The sequence below is a fragment of the Carettochelys insculpta genome, chromosome 1, assembly GCF_033958435.1.
Source record: "Carettochelys insculpta isolate YL-2023 chromosome 1, ASM3395843v1, whole genome shotgun sequence".
In the NCBI taxonomy this organism is placed as follows: domain Eukaryota; kingdom Metazoa; phylum Chordata; order Testudines; family Carettochelyidae; genus Carettochelys; species Carettochelys insculpta.
This window is the reverse complement of record NC_134137.1, coordinates 53,148,105-53,165,382: the sequence shown is the minus strand read 5'-3', so window position 1 is coordinate 53,165,382 and position 17,278 is coordinate 53,148,105. Positions and strand designations below refer to the sequence as shown.

The following is a 17,278-nucleotide window of genomic DNA, read 5'->3' as shown; positions in this document are numbered from 1 at the left end:
CCCCTGATATAATTTATATCACGCAAGGGTATGAGGAAGGCATCCCCTGGAGCAATCTAAGTTACACTGACCTAAGTGCCACTGTGGACATCACTATATCAGTGGGAGAGCTACTCCTGCTGACTTAGCTACCACTGTTTACTGGGGCTAGCATAATTAAGTTGACAGAAGAGCTCTCTCTTGTTAGGTTAGAGTATCTGCACTAGCAGCACTACAGGAGTGGTTCTGCATTGGTACAGCTGTGCTACTGTAAGCTCAGTGGTGTAGCTATAGCTTCAGCTTCTTCAATAATGTGTGTAAGTGTGCATCTGTGTAAATAGTATGGCATGAGATAGGTGGTCTCTTTCAAAAAATTGCCTCTCCATTTAATATGTTTGTTTATTTTTTTACCAAGAAAGCTCTTTGACCTTTTGGAAAAGAAGAGCCATAGCCTCAACACAGAGGACACTTGAGTAATAATTTACTTCAAGAAATAGGAAATGATAGTTTGGTGGAGGAGTGCCAGTTTCCTTTTACCAAAGTGGAGGCATCCTTCACCTTAAGAGCCTGCCATCTATTCAGGAAGACTAATCTCTTAGTAGAATTCCTCAGCTGTTTGTCTGTTCAGATGATGTGAACTCTACACCCAAGCATGTTTGATCTGACAAAGACCAACATTGACTCTCAAGACTTTCTTTGCTTCTTGCAGTAATATTTAGCTGTCTACTTCCGCAGCTGTTGTCAACTTTCATGGTCACTTTTTCCGTCTGTTACTAGACTTCTGTTACATCATTCATATCCTAAAATCATTCAGAAAAATAGAAGATGAGGTAGAAAACCCAAGCATATTCAAGTAGTTCTTTCCCTGGCCACTTTGGATCTGATTTGTCATTATGGTTCCTTCATTCTGTTTTGAATTCTTTCATGAGCAGGATACGTTTAATGTTCCACTTAAGGTGTTCATGCATTGCACACATCAGAGATCAGAAGAATTTTGCTAGCAGTGTCAGTTGGTCTGTATCAGTGCCCTTCTGCTCCTGGTATTCTGAATTGTGGACATAAAGGGTGGCTAGAATGAAAGCATCTACAGTTCCTGTCTATTGCTGGCAGCATTCTTGTGAAAAAAATTGATACTTTATAGTTTTACCAGTTGAGATAGTGTAATTTTAGTAGCTCAGGAGTACAGAAGCATCCTGACAACCTCCTGTGATGCCCAAGACCCCACCATTCAAGATCCATGTGGCCTGTACCCAGGCTTTTCCAGTGAATAACTTCCTTGATACCTGCCTCTGTTGCTTCAAGAAAGCTCATAATCTCTCGGTATTCTCCTCACCAAACATAGGAGTTTTCTGATGCATCGTTCCATGAGATCTCAGTCCAGTTCTGGGCCATCAGATGCTCCTGTACACCAGAGAGAAGTACTAAGGAGCTCCCCTATGAGTATTGTGGTATCTGGCTCTGGGGCTGTTCAGGGCAAGCATAAAAGACTCTTCCAGACAGAGACATGAGGAAAAGAGCAAATACTCTCACAAGAAAATCTCCCTCCAATTCTTCATTCAAAAAGAGGACCTCCTCTCCAACACTTTTTGAGGCAGGTGTGACTTTGTACCTATGGGTGTGTGTGGTGCTCACAAGGAACACAGTATTGGTTCCTGAGGATTGAGAACCAAGAGGGCCCTAAAACTGTTGAATTGCCAAGATGGAAACACTCTTTGTACTGATGAGGGGAAAAGAGTGGATATGTCCTACACAGATGGCACTGATGTGGAAAGAAAAGGAATCATCAGTACTATGAACAGCTGTCCATCTGAAACTGACACCAGCAAAGTACAGGAGCTAGATCAACTGTCCAGTAGCTGAAGCTAGATACCTTATAGTGAGGACCTTGTGGTCTGTGCAGACCTGGAATAACTCATACCATCAGATCCAGTTCTAACCAAGTAGGTCCCTACAGCAGTGTTCTGCCACTTTCCAGTATCATCTACAAGCTGAATCATAACAAGACTACCGTCACCGCCTTTTGTCACAAAGATCTGATTCTTTTCCAGTGAGTCTGGAAGGAGTGGGACAGCTTCACCACCCTTATTAAAACAAGCTTTTCCATCTGGGGAAGAGCCTTAACCTGCTCTGGAGGCACTCTCTGAGGAAGAGTAGCAACCTGAACAGGTAGAACCACTCATTGTTGAAGGATTATCAGCATCCTCACCAAGGATCAGGTAGTCACAGAATGTCTCACCGTTACCACCTTCTGACTATAGGTAATTTCAGGACCTCCTGAAGAGAATTGCAGACACATACTAGATCCCACTGGAGGAAGTACAAGTTTTCCTTCAAGTTCCCCCTGCGGGTGTTTCACGTAGGTGTTGGGGTGTCCCTGTGCGGTAAGTTGGAAGCTTTGCAGAACAGTAACCCCCTCCCCACATGCTGCACATGCATAGGAGCCAGCAGGAGACGTCACCGCACTGAGGAGAGAGCACGTGGCACAGCTCTCCTCAGTTCCTTTTCTACTATCTTTGGCAGTGGACGAACACAGAGCAGCTCTCTTTTCCTCACTAAAAGAAGTAGGAATTTTCACTTATCCTCACTCCTTTTCCTCATATTATTAATAGTTATTTATTTTAAAATCATTTTTGCCTTTAGAAAAAAAAAGAGACAGCAGCTGCTGCAGAGCTACGGGAGTGGCTTTTTTTCTTAAAACAGTTTTTTTCTTAAAGAGGTAGGCCATTTTTTCTTTTTGATGCCTGCAGAGGTGCTATGCCCATGTCTGACGAGTATGCCTCAAGTGCTTGGGTGAATCCCACAGCATTTCTAAGTGCCCCCATTGCCAGAGTATGTCAGCAAGGGCATGGAAGGAATGTGAAGCACAGTTAAAAGTGCTACTTTGGCAAAGGTCCCTCTCATTTATGGATGCACCAAACGACAGGTGGGTGGAGCAGAAGCCCTCAGATAGGGTAGCTACATCAACCCGCAGAGGATCCCAGGCTGTAACAGCTTCACCAGATCACTCTGAGTTGCCAGGAGCCTTGCGTTTTCTGGTGCCACCCATGTTGGGTACTGTAGAGAGATGCAGATCCTCCTCAGCAAGGAGATCTGAGAGAGAGACCAGGTGACCCACACCAGTGGGCACCTCTGAGGCATTTGCTCCCGAGAAACAACATAAACCTCCACCAGCACTGCATTCCCTGGTGCCATCAGTATCTGGTGCTTCAAGGAATCACAGGTCCACCTCACCCAGAAGCAGTAAGGTAGAGACAAAGCAAGCCACATCAGTTGACACTATTAAGGCATCAGTTTTGGAAAGCTACATATGCCTCCACTGGCAGCTCCTACCAGCTCTGCCTCTGTGCCAGAACAACCAGCACCATTTTTTCTCTCTTTTTACCTCAGAGGACCACTACAACCCCGTCCCCTCCTGCACTTTTTCTGTTTTACCTCAGACTTTTATAGTGGCTCATACGGCGCATATTTTACAGCTCTTGCCTTCGTATTTTACCAAGCTAGAACTTTTTATTCGCCTGAAGGGGGAGTCACTGAGGACAAGGGGTGTTTTTAAGTGAGCCCTATATTGTTTCAGTGTTTCAGCAAATTTTTTATCTGAGACGCTGTTTTCTTCAAGACTGCCAGCTGTGCCTCAGACAAGCATTTTATCTCTGTTTGTATTACCTAGCAGGTGCATCACAGTTCACTGTCCCTTGGGCCACTATCACCAGTGGTGATGTGGGGCAGGACAGTGCCCACTGCCTCACCTGCTTGCTCTGTCTCTTCCAAATGGAGGCGAGCACATTTATCAGCTAACAGGAAATCTTCAAATAAAAAAAGAGCGATCCCTGAAGTCTAAGCCAACTGCCTTCCCTTGCTGGGACTCCAGACAAGTGCTCAAAAGGGCAGCATTTGCCACCTCCCCAAGGGTCTAAGGAGCTGGCCAGCATGCCTAAGCATTCTGGAAAGCCCAAGCCTACAACAGCTGACAATAGGGCTGTTACGCTACTGACTCCTACTCCAACGCTGAACTGTGCTTTACACAAGTCCAACAAAGCACACTTGACCTTATCAGGATGCATGCCTGTCCTGTCACATGGAAAGGTAAAAGGTTGACAGCTGCAGTACCACAACTGGCTGATGATTGTCGTCCTTCAGGATACGTATTTCGATATGGCCATCCAGCCTGTGTACAGGAAATACCTCAGATTTATGGTGAGTGGACAACACTGTCAGTACATGGTACTTCTCTTTGGCCTCTCCACTTCACTGAGAGTATTCTCCAAGGTACTGGCAGTAGTGGCAGCTCATTTGCACAAGCAGAAAGTATGCATCTCCTCCTATCAGGATGACTGCCTGTTACTAACGATTTACAGAGGCTGGCACAGGTCAAGCTGCAGTGGCCAATACAGAGGCAACTAAGGGCCCAATAAGGCTGCCTAAGATTTTCCACCAGCCACCAAGCACCAGCCCAGGTTTTACCCCGCTACCTGGATCGATGTTAACGGTGTCTGATCCAAGGGGGTTTACAGGGTGTGTGACAGAGCCCGTTTGTTCCCCAGAAAAGATGACAGACAAGGGGTTAACTGTTCACAAATTGTCTTTCCTTTATTTTAACAAGAGCTAGGTTTTTACAATATATCACTTTACTTTTCCTATTTATTTATCTCCTATTTAGGCTCTGTTTTGTTATGTAATTAATGTTTCTAAAAAACTACACCTATATCCTTCCCTGTTCCCTGAGTCTCAGCACAGGATTTGGGACTAGCTGACTAATAGCCCTTTATTGTATTCTTTGTGGTTACAACGTCTAAACTATACCCCTTTTAGACTTACTGTTGGCTCCGCTGGGACGCACAACTTGGTGCTCTTCCGTGCGTGCGCTATAAGGGAAAAGAAATAAACCAGAACTGATAACGATAACACTCCTATATGTTTACTTGTGTATCTATTTAAATATGTATATATCTTTATGTTTCTCTTTATGTTATATATTAATATGTTTTTATGTATTTAATTATGCCAGGTTGTTTAGTCTGGTAACGGGCTTCCAGAATTTCTATGTATACATATAATATGCCAGGTTATTTAGTCTGGTAACGGGCTTCCAGATTTATGGGATATTTTTACCCGAAAAGACCCTAGTGCAATAAATTAGAACTGCACTAGCTTCCCTTCGCCTCAGCGTCCCAAACGCCCAATTTTAATAATGGGTAGTTTTTGGGCTTAAAAGGACTATAATACGACGTCTCCCGAGAGCTGCCGATGTCGGGCCCTCTAGTAAGAGAGCCCCTTTACTGCCTCGCCTCGGGAGGCACTAGACAATATTATATTCCTCTTACTCGGGGCACCCGCCCCCTTCAGAGCACTTTTCTCCTTTTTCTAGGAAAATGGCCGGTGATGTTCGACCTTAGGTCCCCCAGCGACCCAAGGGAACAGCTGTTATGCTTTTACTGCCTAGGTGAGGTCACCCCTGCTGGCCAGGCAGATGGGCCTCCAAAAGTGGCTATGGCCGCTACCCTAGGACTTCTTATATGTATACAATTAATAAATATTAATAGGATACCTGCCTCCTATGGCCGCCTCAGGACTTATTGGCAACGCCTGAGGTCTTATGTAACCCTACAGGGATTTACTTAATATGGGTACCCCCTTAATGGGATGTCCCTTTAAATTACTCTTCTATTCTAATATTACCTATTAAATCCTAACTGGGGTTCTCCCTTTACCGGGTTGTCCCCCTATGCTTCAACCCCCGCTTGGGTGAGCTCTACCCAGCGGAGGGAGCAATCAGTTCTGGGTCCCTATGAATTAGAATTCTTATCTAGTCTTCTATTATGTATGCAGGGATAAAGCGGCTAGGTCAGTAGACCGCCTCCTGTGCTTTACAAATGAGAACCCCAGAAACAGGGTTACACAATCTAAGACGATATAATTATTTGATCTACCTTGTGTATAATAACAACAAGGGATCAGTATTACCAATGCTAGCAATATATAAACCCTAACTCTAGTAAATTAAGCTAATATCCCTAATGTTTGTGGGGAGCAGTTATTAAATACCTATCCTCCTCCTGATCTGTCAGTCCGGGCACCGGGCCCGAGAGTCTCCACAGGAACCTAGGAAATGAAGCCCTCACGGCGCACTTTTTACTGGCAGCCGCGGCAGGCAGATAGGATAGATAGGAAAAAGAAGAGGAGGCCAGGGGAAAAGGCCAGCTTGGTTAACAAAAACCCCTGGCTAAAAGCGGCAGCAGCTCCGCCGCCGGCCAGCAGGGGCTGCCGCTTGTGCGGCTCCCCAGGCAGGGCACCTGCCGGCGCGGTCTGCCTGGCGAGCCTGCCTCAGGTAAAATCTGAGGACTTTAGTGAGTTCAGCTCAGTTCTTGTTCACTGGAGCTCTTCGAAAAGGCTTCTTAGCCGGAGCTCTTCGAAAAGTCTTCTGCGTCCCGCGATGGCTGGGGTGCGTAGATTGACACGCGGGTCTGCTTCGGCGCTTCTCGAAGAATCTTCGGCTAAGGCTGAGTCCAGCTCTAAACTCAGTCCCTTTTTGCTCTTCTGGGTCCGTTGTCCTCTTCTCCGCTGCTCCCCGACGGACTGGCAAAGCCGGGCTGCGCTCCAGAATTTATAGAGCTGGGGCGGACCTGGTTGAACACTCGCAGGTGTCAGGTCCGCACCTGCGTTGCCCCGGCAACCAGGATGCACGTTCCGTTTACATATTCATGAGCATCATAAATGGTCCAATCCGTGCATCTGAATTCAAACTGATGCTCATGAATAGGCAATTAGCTTATGAATATGCATAGGCAACGGGCAACCCTAACGGTCACTCCCTATACCTTGCATTTACCTGAGTTATATAGTTACTTAAACACTATTTTTTTGAAATAAATTATTGTTCATTTTAATTTTATTCCTACACGGATTAGTGGGGAAGACTGTTAAGTCCATAAAAATCCTATTTTTAATTTATAACTGCTTGACATCTCGAGGCTATCTGGTAAAGGGTAGTGGAAGGCACACACAAACCTCACAGCCCATGGCCAGGGACATGTTCTCTATAGAGGAATTTACAACAGTTACGAGGGGACTCTGCAAAACACACAAACAGCAGGTTTTAAACAAAGTAAAAATAGCAAAGAAAAGTAAAACTTTCTGAGATACACTTAACATGCCACTCTTTGAAGCACTAGCCACTGTCTGTGAAGGTGGCTCTCATAATGGCAGTAACATCAGCAAGAAGGGTAGCAGAAATTGTGGCCCTCATGGCAGACTCTCCTTTCACCATTTTCAACAGAGACAAAGTGGTACGCACGCCCCATCCAAAGTTTCCCCTAAAAGTTTTATTACTCACCTTTGATGTAAGGCGGGCAGTTCTGTTCTACCCTGAGAGAACAGAGCAGCCAGAAAATCAGACTCTTTGTGCCATGGTCGGAGCCTCATGCAGGAGCATCTGTTTCAGCACGTTGCCTATCCAAGTGGATTGCAGACTATATATGCACTGCATACCAACTTGGAGGCAAACAGCCGCCACAGACATACCCAAGATTTCTCCCCAAAGTCCTATCTGATTTTCATGTAAATGTATCTATATACTTACCTACTCTATTTTTTTAAGCCTCACTCGTCTCCCACAGAGGCTATATTGCGTACACTCAATGTTAGGTGTGCACTTGCTTTTTACCTCAATAAAACCAAACTAAATAGGAAATCTGACAAACTCTTCCTAGCAAGGTCAGGACCTGGCACAATGCGTGTCCAAGTGGATTGCAGATTCCATTTGCATTTTGTACCAACTTGGAAGCAAGCGGCCATCACAGACTATTATAGCCTACTTGATATGAACAATGGCTGCAACAACTGCCTTTTGTGGTAATATCCCTCTGGTAGACATCTTTAGAGCGGCCACCTGGTCCTTACAACATACATTTGCAAAGCATTATGCACTGCAGAAAGGGCCGATACCTGCCACTGCCTTGGCAGATACTGTTTTACATCATTCCACATAAAGATTCCAATACCCATTTCCAGCAAATGAGTACTGCTATGGAGTCACCTACAGGAGGCACCCATAGGAGCACTTGAAGGAGAAGGAGAAATTACTCACCCTGATGCAGTGACGATAGTTCTTGGAGATGTGTCCCTCTGGGTGCTTCAAGACCCTCCATTCCACCCCTCTACTTGGCGTCTATAAGAACTTCAGGTGGAAAAGGAGCTGAGGAGAGCTGTGCTGTGCATTTTCTACTCAGTGTGATGATGTCACCTGCTGGCTCCTGTGCATGCACAGCATGGGAGGGATGAGGCCCTCTGCAAAGCTTCCAACATACAGCTCAGGGACGTGCCAACGCCCACTTGGAGCACCCACAGGCACACCTCTTGGAGAACTACCATCACTGCACCAAGGTGAATAACTTCTCCTTGATCCTCTCTAGTCTGGCACACCTGGTTTGGCAACATCCATGGTCTGGCATGATTTTAGTTAGCCAGGTGTCCACTTATCCTGGGTGTGGACAAGTTTCCCACAGTTCCATAAAGTTTGTTTATAGCCATCAGTCCTGGCTATCAGTGTTCTGTGCTGTTATTTAGCTCTAATTTACTCTTAAATGTATTCTACAAGCCCAGTGATCACTGGAAGTGTTATTAATGATGCTAAACAATATTGACCTTCCACAGTTCGGCAAATGTTCTGGCTTGGCACCAGTCAGGTGCTCAGAGTGCCAACCTAGAGAGGTTCAACTTGTATATATGACACCCTTCACAAGATAAGAGAGAATCCTCAAGAGCACCACTCTCAGTATACTGGCATTGCCTTTTAATGAGACTATTTTAGAACTGGCCAAGATCTAGCCTGTTTGAGCCACTCGCATTCCCTCTCCCAAAAGAATGGAGAACTCCTACTTTGTTGTAGTTAAAGGAGGCAGAAAACTTATTTCACACTGCTCCAAACTCTTTAGTGGCTCAGCCACTCAGTAGAAAGAACAAGCAGAACTCGTCAGGAGCTACACCCATAGGGAAGCAGACCAAACCTCTTTCAAAGATTGAATTTAACATCAACAAGTTTGTTTTTCTACACAGGGAACTACCGAGCACTGTTGTCTAAGTATGATTTTATTAATCATAAGAAGTTCTCTGAATTCACTAACAAACTATCTCGAAAGGATAAACTCAGTTGCAAGCAGTCGTTGATTAAGGTAGATTACTTGCTATACTGGCCCTCAAGATTTGATGGATGCAGCAGATATAGTCTCACACTCGATGGCAACGTACACAGTTATGTGACACCAATCCCTAGATTTTCAAAAGCAGTTTACTCTACTGCATAGCATCTGTATTTCAAAGGAAATGACTTATTCAGTGAAAAAACAAAAACAAAAACAAAATAAAACAAAAAAAATTATGAATGGTTACATGTCCTCAAAGACGAAAGAGCAACATTCCAGCACTAAGAATCCTAATCCTCAGGCTTACAGACAATAACAGCCCCTCAATTGTTCTACTCTTGAATGGATGCCTTTTAAAAAGCACCAAAGAATGCAGAGTAGAATCTTCTCGCCTCATCTACATCCCTAATGGTACAGACTGTATTACAGACATGGAAATGCATGTTCTTACACATATGCAAAATATAATTAGTCTGCAATTTCTTACATGGACACTTCCAATTATGTTTACGATATTCAGTGTTATCAAAACAGATTCTTAAAATCCACAGCGGGCTTCTTCCAGACTTAAGAATGCCTTGTCTTCTGACATGTTCCAAGTAAGTAATTAAAGGTATTGTACTCCTCTGATAAACTGTATGTGTACACATGTAAATGTGTTACCTTGTGCAATAGGTCTGAAAGAATGGTATTTATTAAACTTATATGTCAGAATTTTTTGCAGTTATTATCTTGTGAATTATTGAGTCTATCTAATCTATTTTGTACCATAGAAGAATGTTCAGATAGGAAAATATTCTAAGAAAAGGAAAACAAATCATGTTACTCTCTGCTCATTTTTCCACCCTTCCAGACATTGCACAAATTGGTACATCACACAATTTCGCAGCGTGGACAAACTCTAGATGCTAAACAATAATGGTGATCAATCATTCATAACTTTGAAAGATGCCTAAAAATGCTGCTTTACATCCTGCTTTGTTTTTAAGTTGGAAGCTTTTGAAATGAGATTCAAGCTAAAATTCAGAATGTGTATGTTAAACAAGTTAAATGCTTTGTGAATGGTAAGATATATTTGTATCATGTTTTTTAAATATACCAAAATACCTTTTTAAACAAAGACATGTCAACATTTAAGAAAAAAATACAAAAAATTCCAGTACTGGAGAGACCAAGACTTGATTACCAAATGTTTAAATAAATATTTTCTTAAAATTTCATATAATGAGTGGGTTATTACTGCTATGGATTTTCATTCATATTTATGTTTTTCATTTAGGGAACCAGATATTAAGAAGAAACCAGGGCACAGGCTGAGCAAAATGAAACAGAAGAAAAAGCGAAAAAGAAACAGAAGTATGAAGCACAATCATGGTAAAATCACACCGAAAAAATCAGATATTCCAAATGATCAGGAAACATCAGAGAGTGAAGAGGATGATTCAGAAGAAGAAAGCAGAAAATCAGTATTTACATTTAGTGAAGATCCAGGAGCTCCAGTAGAAAGTTGTGATGCTCATTCCAATGGTGACAATACTGAAAGCCTAAGAGCTACAGAGCATCGCTCAGAAAGTTCACCTATTGCTGTGTCTAAGACTACAGCAACATCAGGTAGTCCAATGAAAAGTGACTTGCTTGAAGAAGATGGCGGTCCATTTCTAATAAATTTGGCATCTGCTTCTAATAAAAAATTAATTGAATTTACACTTGACGATCAAACGGTTGATCTAAATCAAACTAAAACCCATATGGAAAACGAGAGCAATTACTTAAATATAAGTGTTCAAGGCTCTTTTCTAGAGACAGATTTTGACAGCATAGAAAATAGTGGTGCAATGTTTAACAATCAAGATGAACTTAAATCCGATCAAACTGCATGTGAAGATGACTTAGAAAGTAAATTATTTAATGTAAGCAATAGAAAAAAAGAAACACTGTCTCCCCAGCGTGATTTGAGAACATCTGAAATTTGTGTTGTCTTGCCCGATAAAACCATAAAAGAGAGACAAATATCAAAAAGGAATGAGAAGAATCATTGGGCCTTTTTTTCAGTTGATTTAACTGATACACAGTTGCAGCTTGGTTTTGATAAGCCTGATTTTTGTTCTTGGCCTGAGAGTGCCCATAAGTTCATATGTGAGCAAAGACCAAAAAGAGTGAGGAGGCCCAAACAGACCTATCCTGATAGCACAGTAGAACAAACTCATGAATCTAATGAAGAAATAGAAAAAGAAGCCATTCTGCAAATATTAAATGAAGAGAGTGGCAGTGTAACAGTGTCTCAACAGTGTCTACAGTCATTATTGATTGGCAAAGGACATATTTCATTTAATGAGATGGAAGTCACTTTAACAAAAAGCTTAACTGAAGTAAATGTTGCAAGAAATGTAGATACGCCAGTTCCATCTAAGAAAAAAAGAAGATGCAAAAGGATTTTCAACTTGGCACCAAACTTTCATATACCAAGGCATATTGCTGTTAGTATAGAGGAGGGGAAGAAGGGTGTTCTGTTAATGGATGATCATATATTAGAAAACATTTCTGAAGCTGAAGAGGAGAAAATATCAAGTAAGGGATATGGAAAGAATGAGCAAAATCTTGAATTTCAAGAACATCTAGCATCTTCTGATAATGATGTGACAGATTCTTCTCTGTGTTTTCCAAAGAAGGCTGTTTCTTCTCCAGCTCAGAAGTTTCCCTCTAGTTTTTGTATAGCTTCTTCAACAAAGGAACAAATTATAACTTCTAAAGAAGAAAAAATATTTGATAACAAAGAGGGTGACGGAGAACAGCTCTCTTCAGAGCTTACAAATAGTCAACCAGATATTTTGTGTACTGTTAAAGTAACATCTGAATGTCCTACGGACGCTAATGTATTTGAAAGCTGTGGTGAACCTATGCACAAAGCAGATGACAGTGAGCCATCACAGCTCTTACAAATTGAAGATGATCAAGATCCTTTAAATACTAAATCCCACTTTCTTGGTCTTCCCTTATCATTGGGATTTGCATTTCAACTTGTAGAGCTTTTTGGTTCCCCTGGATTTCCACTGGGTAGTATTTATTTATTTATTACTTATGTTATAAGAGTGCCTAATGATATGTCTGTTTCTCATGGAAGCTAGCTGTTACGCAAGTGTGATAATATAGTGTGATCGCTGGATGCTAACATAATTACTTTGGTGACATTTACTTTGTATCTTGCCAAATGGTACTTTGCACAGAGATTGGGCTTTGCAGCTCTGTAGATTATCTGTTATGCAATTGTAACGCAGACAGACCTGGGCTACGTCTACACGTTCCCCAAACTTCGAAATGGCCATGCAAATGGCCATTTCGAAGTTTACTAATGAAGCGCTGAAATGCATATTCAGCGCTTCATTAGCATGCGGGCGGCAGCAGCGCTTCGAAATTGACGCGCCTTGCCGCCGCGCGGCGCGTCCAGACGGGGCTCCTTTTCGAAAGGGCCCCGCCTACTTCGAAGTCCCCTTATTCGCATGAGCTCATGGGAATAAGGGGACTTCGAAGAAGGTGGCGTCCTTTCGAAAAGGAGCCCCGTCTGGACGCGCCGCGCGGCAGCAAGGCGCATCAATTTCGAAGCGCCGCTGCCGCCCACATGCTAATGAAGCGCTGAATATGCATTTCAGCGCTTCATTAGTAAACTTCGAAATGGCCATTTGCATGGCCATTTCGAAGTTTGGGGCACGTGTAGACACGGCCCCGAGTTGCTGGCACCAGGAATAGAACCTGTGAGCATAGGACTTTGCTGGCTCTCAGCTGAGGCTGTAGAGCAGAGACTTCACTCACCCCAGTTGAGGTCTCAGTACCTCTGGGTACTACACAGCAATTGTTGTTTTCTTTTGTTAGCAGTTTATCCTCATTGCATAAATAATGCTGAGTATTTACTAACTTTAAATTGAAGAAGGTCCTTGCAGCTGTGTTGCAATTTCAGCTGCATAAATGACTTATATTAAATAAATTTTTAACCTGTCATTTAGGAAATTACATGAAAACACATGTTTTTGGTATTTGTATTTCTTAGCTGGTAAATGTTTTTCACCTTTGTAATATAATGCTATCTCTTAACTGATAATGTAAAGTTATAAGGAAAAATTTTCAAAATTTCAAAATTAACCTACATTACATTTTCAGATGTGCCATAGGAATTTTGGAGGCTATATCCCTCTGACTTTTAGGCAGATATACTTTGTCACTTAGGCAGTATGAAAATTTATCCCTAATCAAACTTAATTTGAAATTGAGAATCATAAAGTATATTTTCTAGTATCAAATATTCTTTTAATCATGCTTTGTTCATATCTTCAGGTGTCATAATCAGAAGAAAAATGAATAATCAGAGCTTGAATTTTCATATTCTAATATAATTTAATGTATACTAAGTCACATAAGCCCTTTCATAAAGACTAAAAAGATTGATCTGCTTAAGCTCTGATTTTTCAAATTTATGAATATAGTTAATTTTACAATGGGATTATTCCTGTGTGTACATTTGAATGTGCATAAGTCTTTAGAGTCCTCCTCTGATACAAAATTTGTATTCTCATCCAATTCACAATCACCAACAATGTTCTGTGAGCATAAACCAGAGATCCACAGATTTTTCAAGACTCTGTAAATCTTTCCTTAGGTCCTTGTTTAGTAAGGGGCTTGTGAACCTCCTAACTCTTTTAATTGTGGTCTCTCCTTAATGAAAACATTAACAACTGCACTGGTTTAGCTGGACTGCTCTAAGTATTCTGTATAGCTGATTTAACTCTCCAGTCATCTTAATTACTCCAATTCCAATGATGGGCAGCAGAGTCTTCTTCAAAAGTATGTGTGTGGGAAGGCCAGGGTCTGCTGTTCTCCTAATGCCCCACCCTCAATCAAGCTGGAAGCTGGAGCAGGCAAGGAACTGCAGACCCTCCACCTTGCTGGGGTGAGAGGACCAAGAGCAGTCCCTGACCTGTGTCTCCACCCTTCAGGCTCCCTGCCCAGTGCAGGAGAGTCTGCACAGCTGCCTGCACAGCTCTTATCCCCATCTGGCTCCAGTTAGGAGACAGGGCCTCAGAGCCCCAACCTGGCCATAGCAAAAGCCATGCACCCTCCATCTGTCCTGATGGGGGACCTGGGGGTTAAGTATATGGTATAGGGGCTGCTGTCAGCCCCTCCACCTCAGGCAGATGGAGGATCTGTAGCACAGTACCCATGTTGCCTGGAGTCCCCAGCTGGGGTCCATGGGTCAGACTGGCTGGGAGAGTGGGACCAAGGGGGAGATAAGGGCAGGGGTGGGCCCCATAGTAAAAATCGGAGGATTCAGGTCTGTGCACTTACAAGAAATGGGAGGGCCATGGCCCCCTGGGGCCTCGTTCCGGCACCCCTGCCCCAAGAGTGACAGTAGCTATGTAGGCAGGAGAAGCTGTTCTGACAACATAGGGCTGTCCACACTGGTGCTTACATTGGTATATGTTATGTTATCTGGAGGGGAATGGGGGGAGTTAATCCACCCCTGTGAGTGACATAATTTATGTCTATGTAAGCTGAAAAATAGCTATGCCCTGAGGCGCTGGCTATTTGTGACTATTGAAGAACCAGTAGTATTTGTCTCAGAATTATAGGTGTTAATTTTATTTTCCTGGACATATTGGCTGTTTCTACACAGACCACTTCCTTCAGAAGTGGCATGCTAATACACGAAGCGAAAGATGCTAATGAGGCATGGATGCAAATTCCCCGTGCCTCATTAGAATAATGTCATGTGATTTGGAGTCCGGAATACCGTTCTTCTGGACCCCCAAAGCATCGTGTAGAAGTGTGGCCCCGGGGGGTGCTTCCAGAAGGAAGTCCTTCTTCTGGAGGCCCCTTCTTCCCAAAAATTTTCAGGAAGAAGGGGCCTCTGGAGGAAGTACTTCCTTCCGGAAGGCCCCCCACCTCGGGGCTGTGCTTCTACACGGTGTTTTGGAGTCTGGAAAAACGGTCTTCTGGACTCCAAATCACGTGACGTTATGCTAATGAGGTGTGGGGAATTTGCATCCGCACCTCATTAGCATCTTTTGCTCCGTGTATTAGCATGCCACTTCTGAAGGAAGTGGCCTGTGTAGAAATGGCCATTCTGATTTGAGTATCAATATTCATTCTTTTAAAATGAGTGAATAGTGTCATAAAGTATTTAGGAATATTCCTAAATTAAAAGTACTATATAAATGTTGCTAGTTGTTTTATTGGAAGGTAAATAGCGTTTAGTTAACAAATGTCATGCATCTACAGATACAATAAAAGACATTCCGTAAACATTTTATACTGTTTTTCTACAATACATTTTTTTTCAACGTAATCATTGAGGTTAAGTGCTATTAGGTTACATATATGACAGATTTATAGAATATAGATTATCTCTACATTATGCTGAAATATCCACTTGTAATCTGTTGAAACTGATAAAATTTTAAAAACAATTTCATTTTAATTTAAAAGATGTTTGCTTACTCGTTGCATTTAATTTAATTTAGAGAATACGGTTTCACTTTTGTTTTTAGAGGTTTTCCTAGTAAATCTCACTTTTCAGATCCCATGCACTTAGACAAAGCTGTAATTTTTGGGATATAAACACTGCAGGAAAATCTTTGGTTTAAAATACCTTTACGTTCTTGTTAAACAAAAATATAGAATTTTTTATTGGTTCTATTGAAGCTTATTTGTATAAAACCCAAATTCTCAATTTGGTTTGAACTAGAATTATCTTAAGATATGCATGAAAACCTGACAAATATTATGTCATGATATTGTTCTGCTGGATCACTGCTTTATGTTACACGGTATTAATAATCATTTATGAAAATGCCTTCTTTGTTTTCAGAAACATTGTTGCCAGATGATTACATAGTTCCTCTTGACTGGAAAACATCAAAGAAGATCCATTTACTATGGAAGATGTCTGTTGAGGTATAGGTTTTAGTTCTCTGCAAGGTTTTCCTGTATTTTTGGAGTAAATAGGAGCTAATTAATGAAGGGTGAAAACAGAAATTTCCAAAGAACTGGGCCCAGGTCACCTGCCTCATACTCACTGAGCCATCATCTTCCCTTCAAGATTGAGCTCATAAGTGGAAGAGGTAGAAGAGGCAGTGTTAGGAGACGGTGCTCTGAGGTTCTGGGAAGCAGGGAGCTGGATCCATGGGGAGGCAAGAGCCACAGAAAAAGCTGCCAGCCCATGTCTGTGCCCCTTCACATAGGACCAGGAGGGACCTCTTCACACCTCTGGAGAGACTGGAGGAGGCTGTGAATTTGTGTTAGCATCTATGCCCCTCTTGTCTCCCTTCTCCCATCAGAGTGCTTATGCATTCAGTTCATGTATCAAAAGAGTATTTCTTGCTGGTATATCCATGTTTTATATAAATTAATAAAAACAGTGAAGAAAGAGGCATTATATACAGCCTGTCTTGCAACCTGTGTGTAAGGGAGAGCTTTAATCTATAGAAGGACTGAGGGTGTAGATGAACAGAATCTGAAAAACATGAACCAGTGAACAAAAATAAAACCCCTCGTTACTGATGATGGTTCTTCCTCTGAACCCTCAGCTATTGTCCCCCATTTACGTTTTCCTCCTCCTATTGTTCTAATGGTCTCTAAGTAGACTCCATCAAAGACAGCTGGTGCCCCTGCCCTGCCCTTTCCCTGCCCACGTCTCTCCCTCCCCTGCCCTGCCCTTGTCCCACCTCTTCCTGCAGAAGTGCCATGCCACTTCCACTGAATGCAGAGCAGTCCTCCTTCTGCCCCTGGATGGTGCAGCCTGAGAGTAAGCACAAGCTAGGAAGCTCATGCTGCTCCATGTGTTGGGCAAGGATTGTCCCACTGAAGGTGAGTGCGAGATGGGGCAAGGGGTGGGGGTACATGTGGCTCCTGTGCACCTGCACATCACATATGGACTCCACCTTCTGACATCTGTCATCCTTTAACCATCACTTCAAGCAAAAATGCACACAGAGTATGTGCTGAGTGGTTGACTGTTACTTAGCTTACTTTGTGTGGTCAGAAAATTGTTTTAAATTCTGTCAGTGCATTCTGATCAGAGGGCCAGCTCAGTGTCGCTCCCTCTGGTGAAGAGAAGAAGAGCTTTTCTCCAAAACTCTTCCCTTGTGGAAATAGATGAGAAGAAATAACCCTAA

The 17,278-nt window shown here is 42.6% G+C and overlaps 1 protein-coding gene across 5 annotated transcripts in view; it reads left to right on the top strand.

Annotated features, from left to right (window-relative positions):
* N4BP2L2 (NEDD4 binding protein 2 like 2) overlaps positions 1-17,278 on the top strand; it is a 91,448-nt gene that overhangs the window by 53,938 nt on the left and 20,232 nt on the right. For all 5 annotated transcript variants that reach the window (XR_012644279.1, XM_074986335.1, XM_074986307.1 and 2 more), the window contains exons 7-8: positions 10,396-12,170; positions 15,973-16,058. Coding sequence is in view for 4 of the 5 variants with exons in the window: in XM_074986335.1 (XP_074842436.1) it covers positions 10,396-12,170; positions 15,973-16,058 (1,861 nt within the window). In the remaining variant the exon portion in view is untranslated. The remainder of the gene's footprint in view (positions 1-10,395; positions 12,171-15,972; positions 16,059-17,278) is intronic.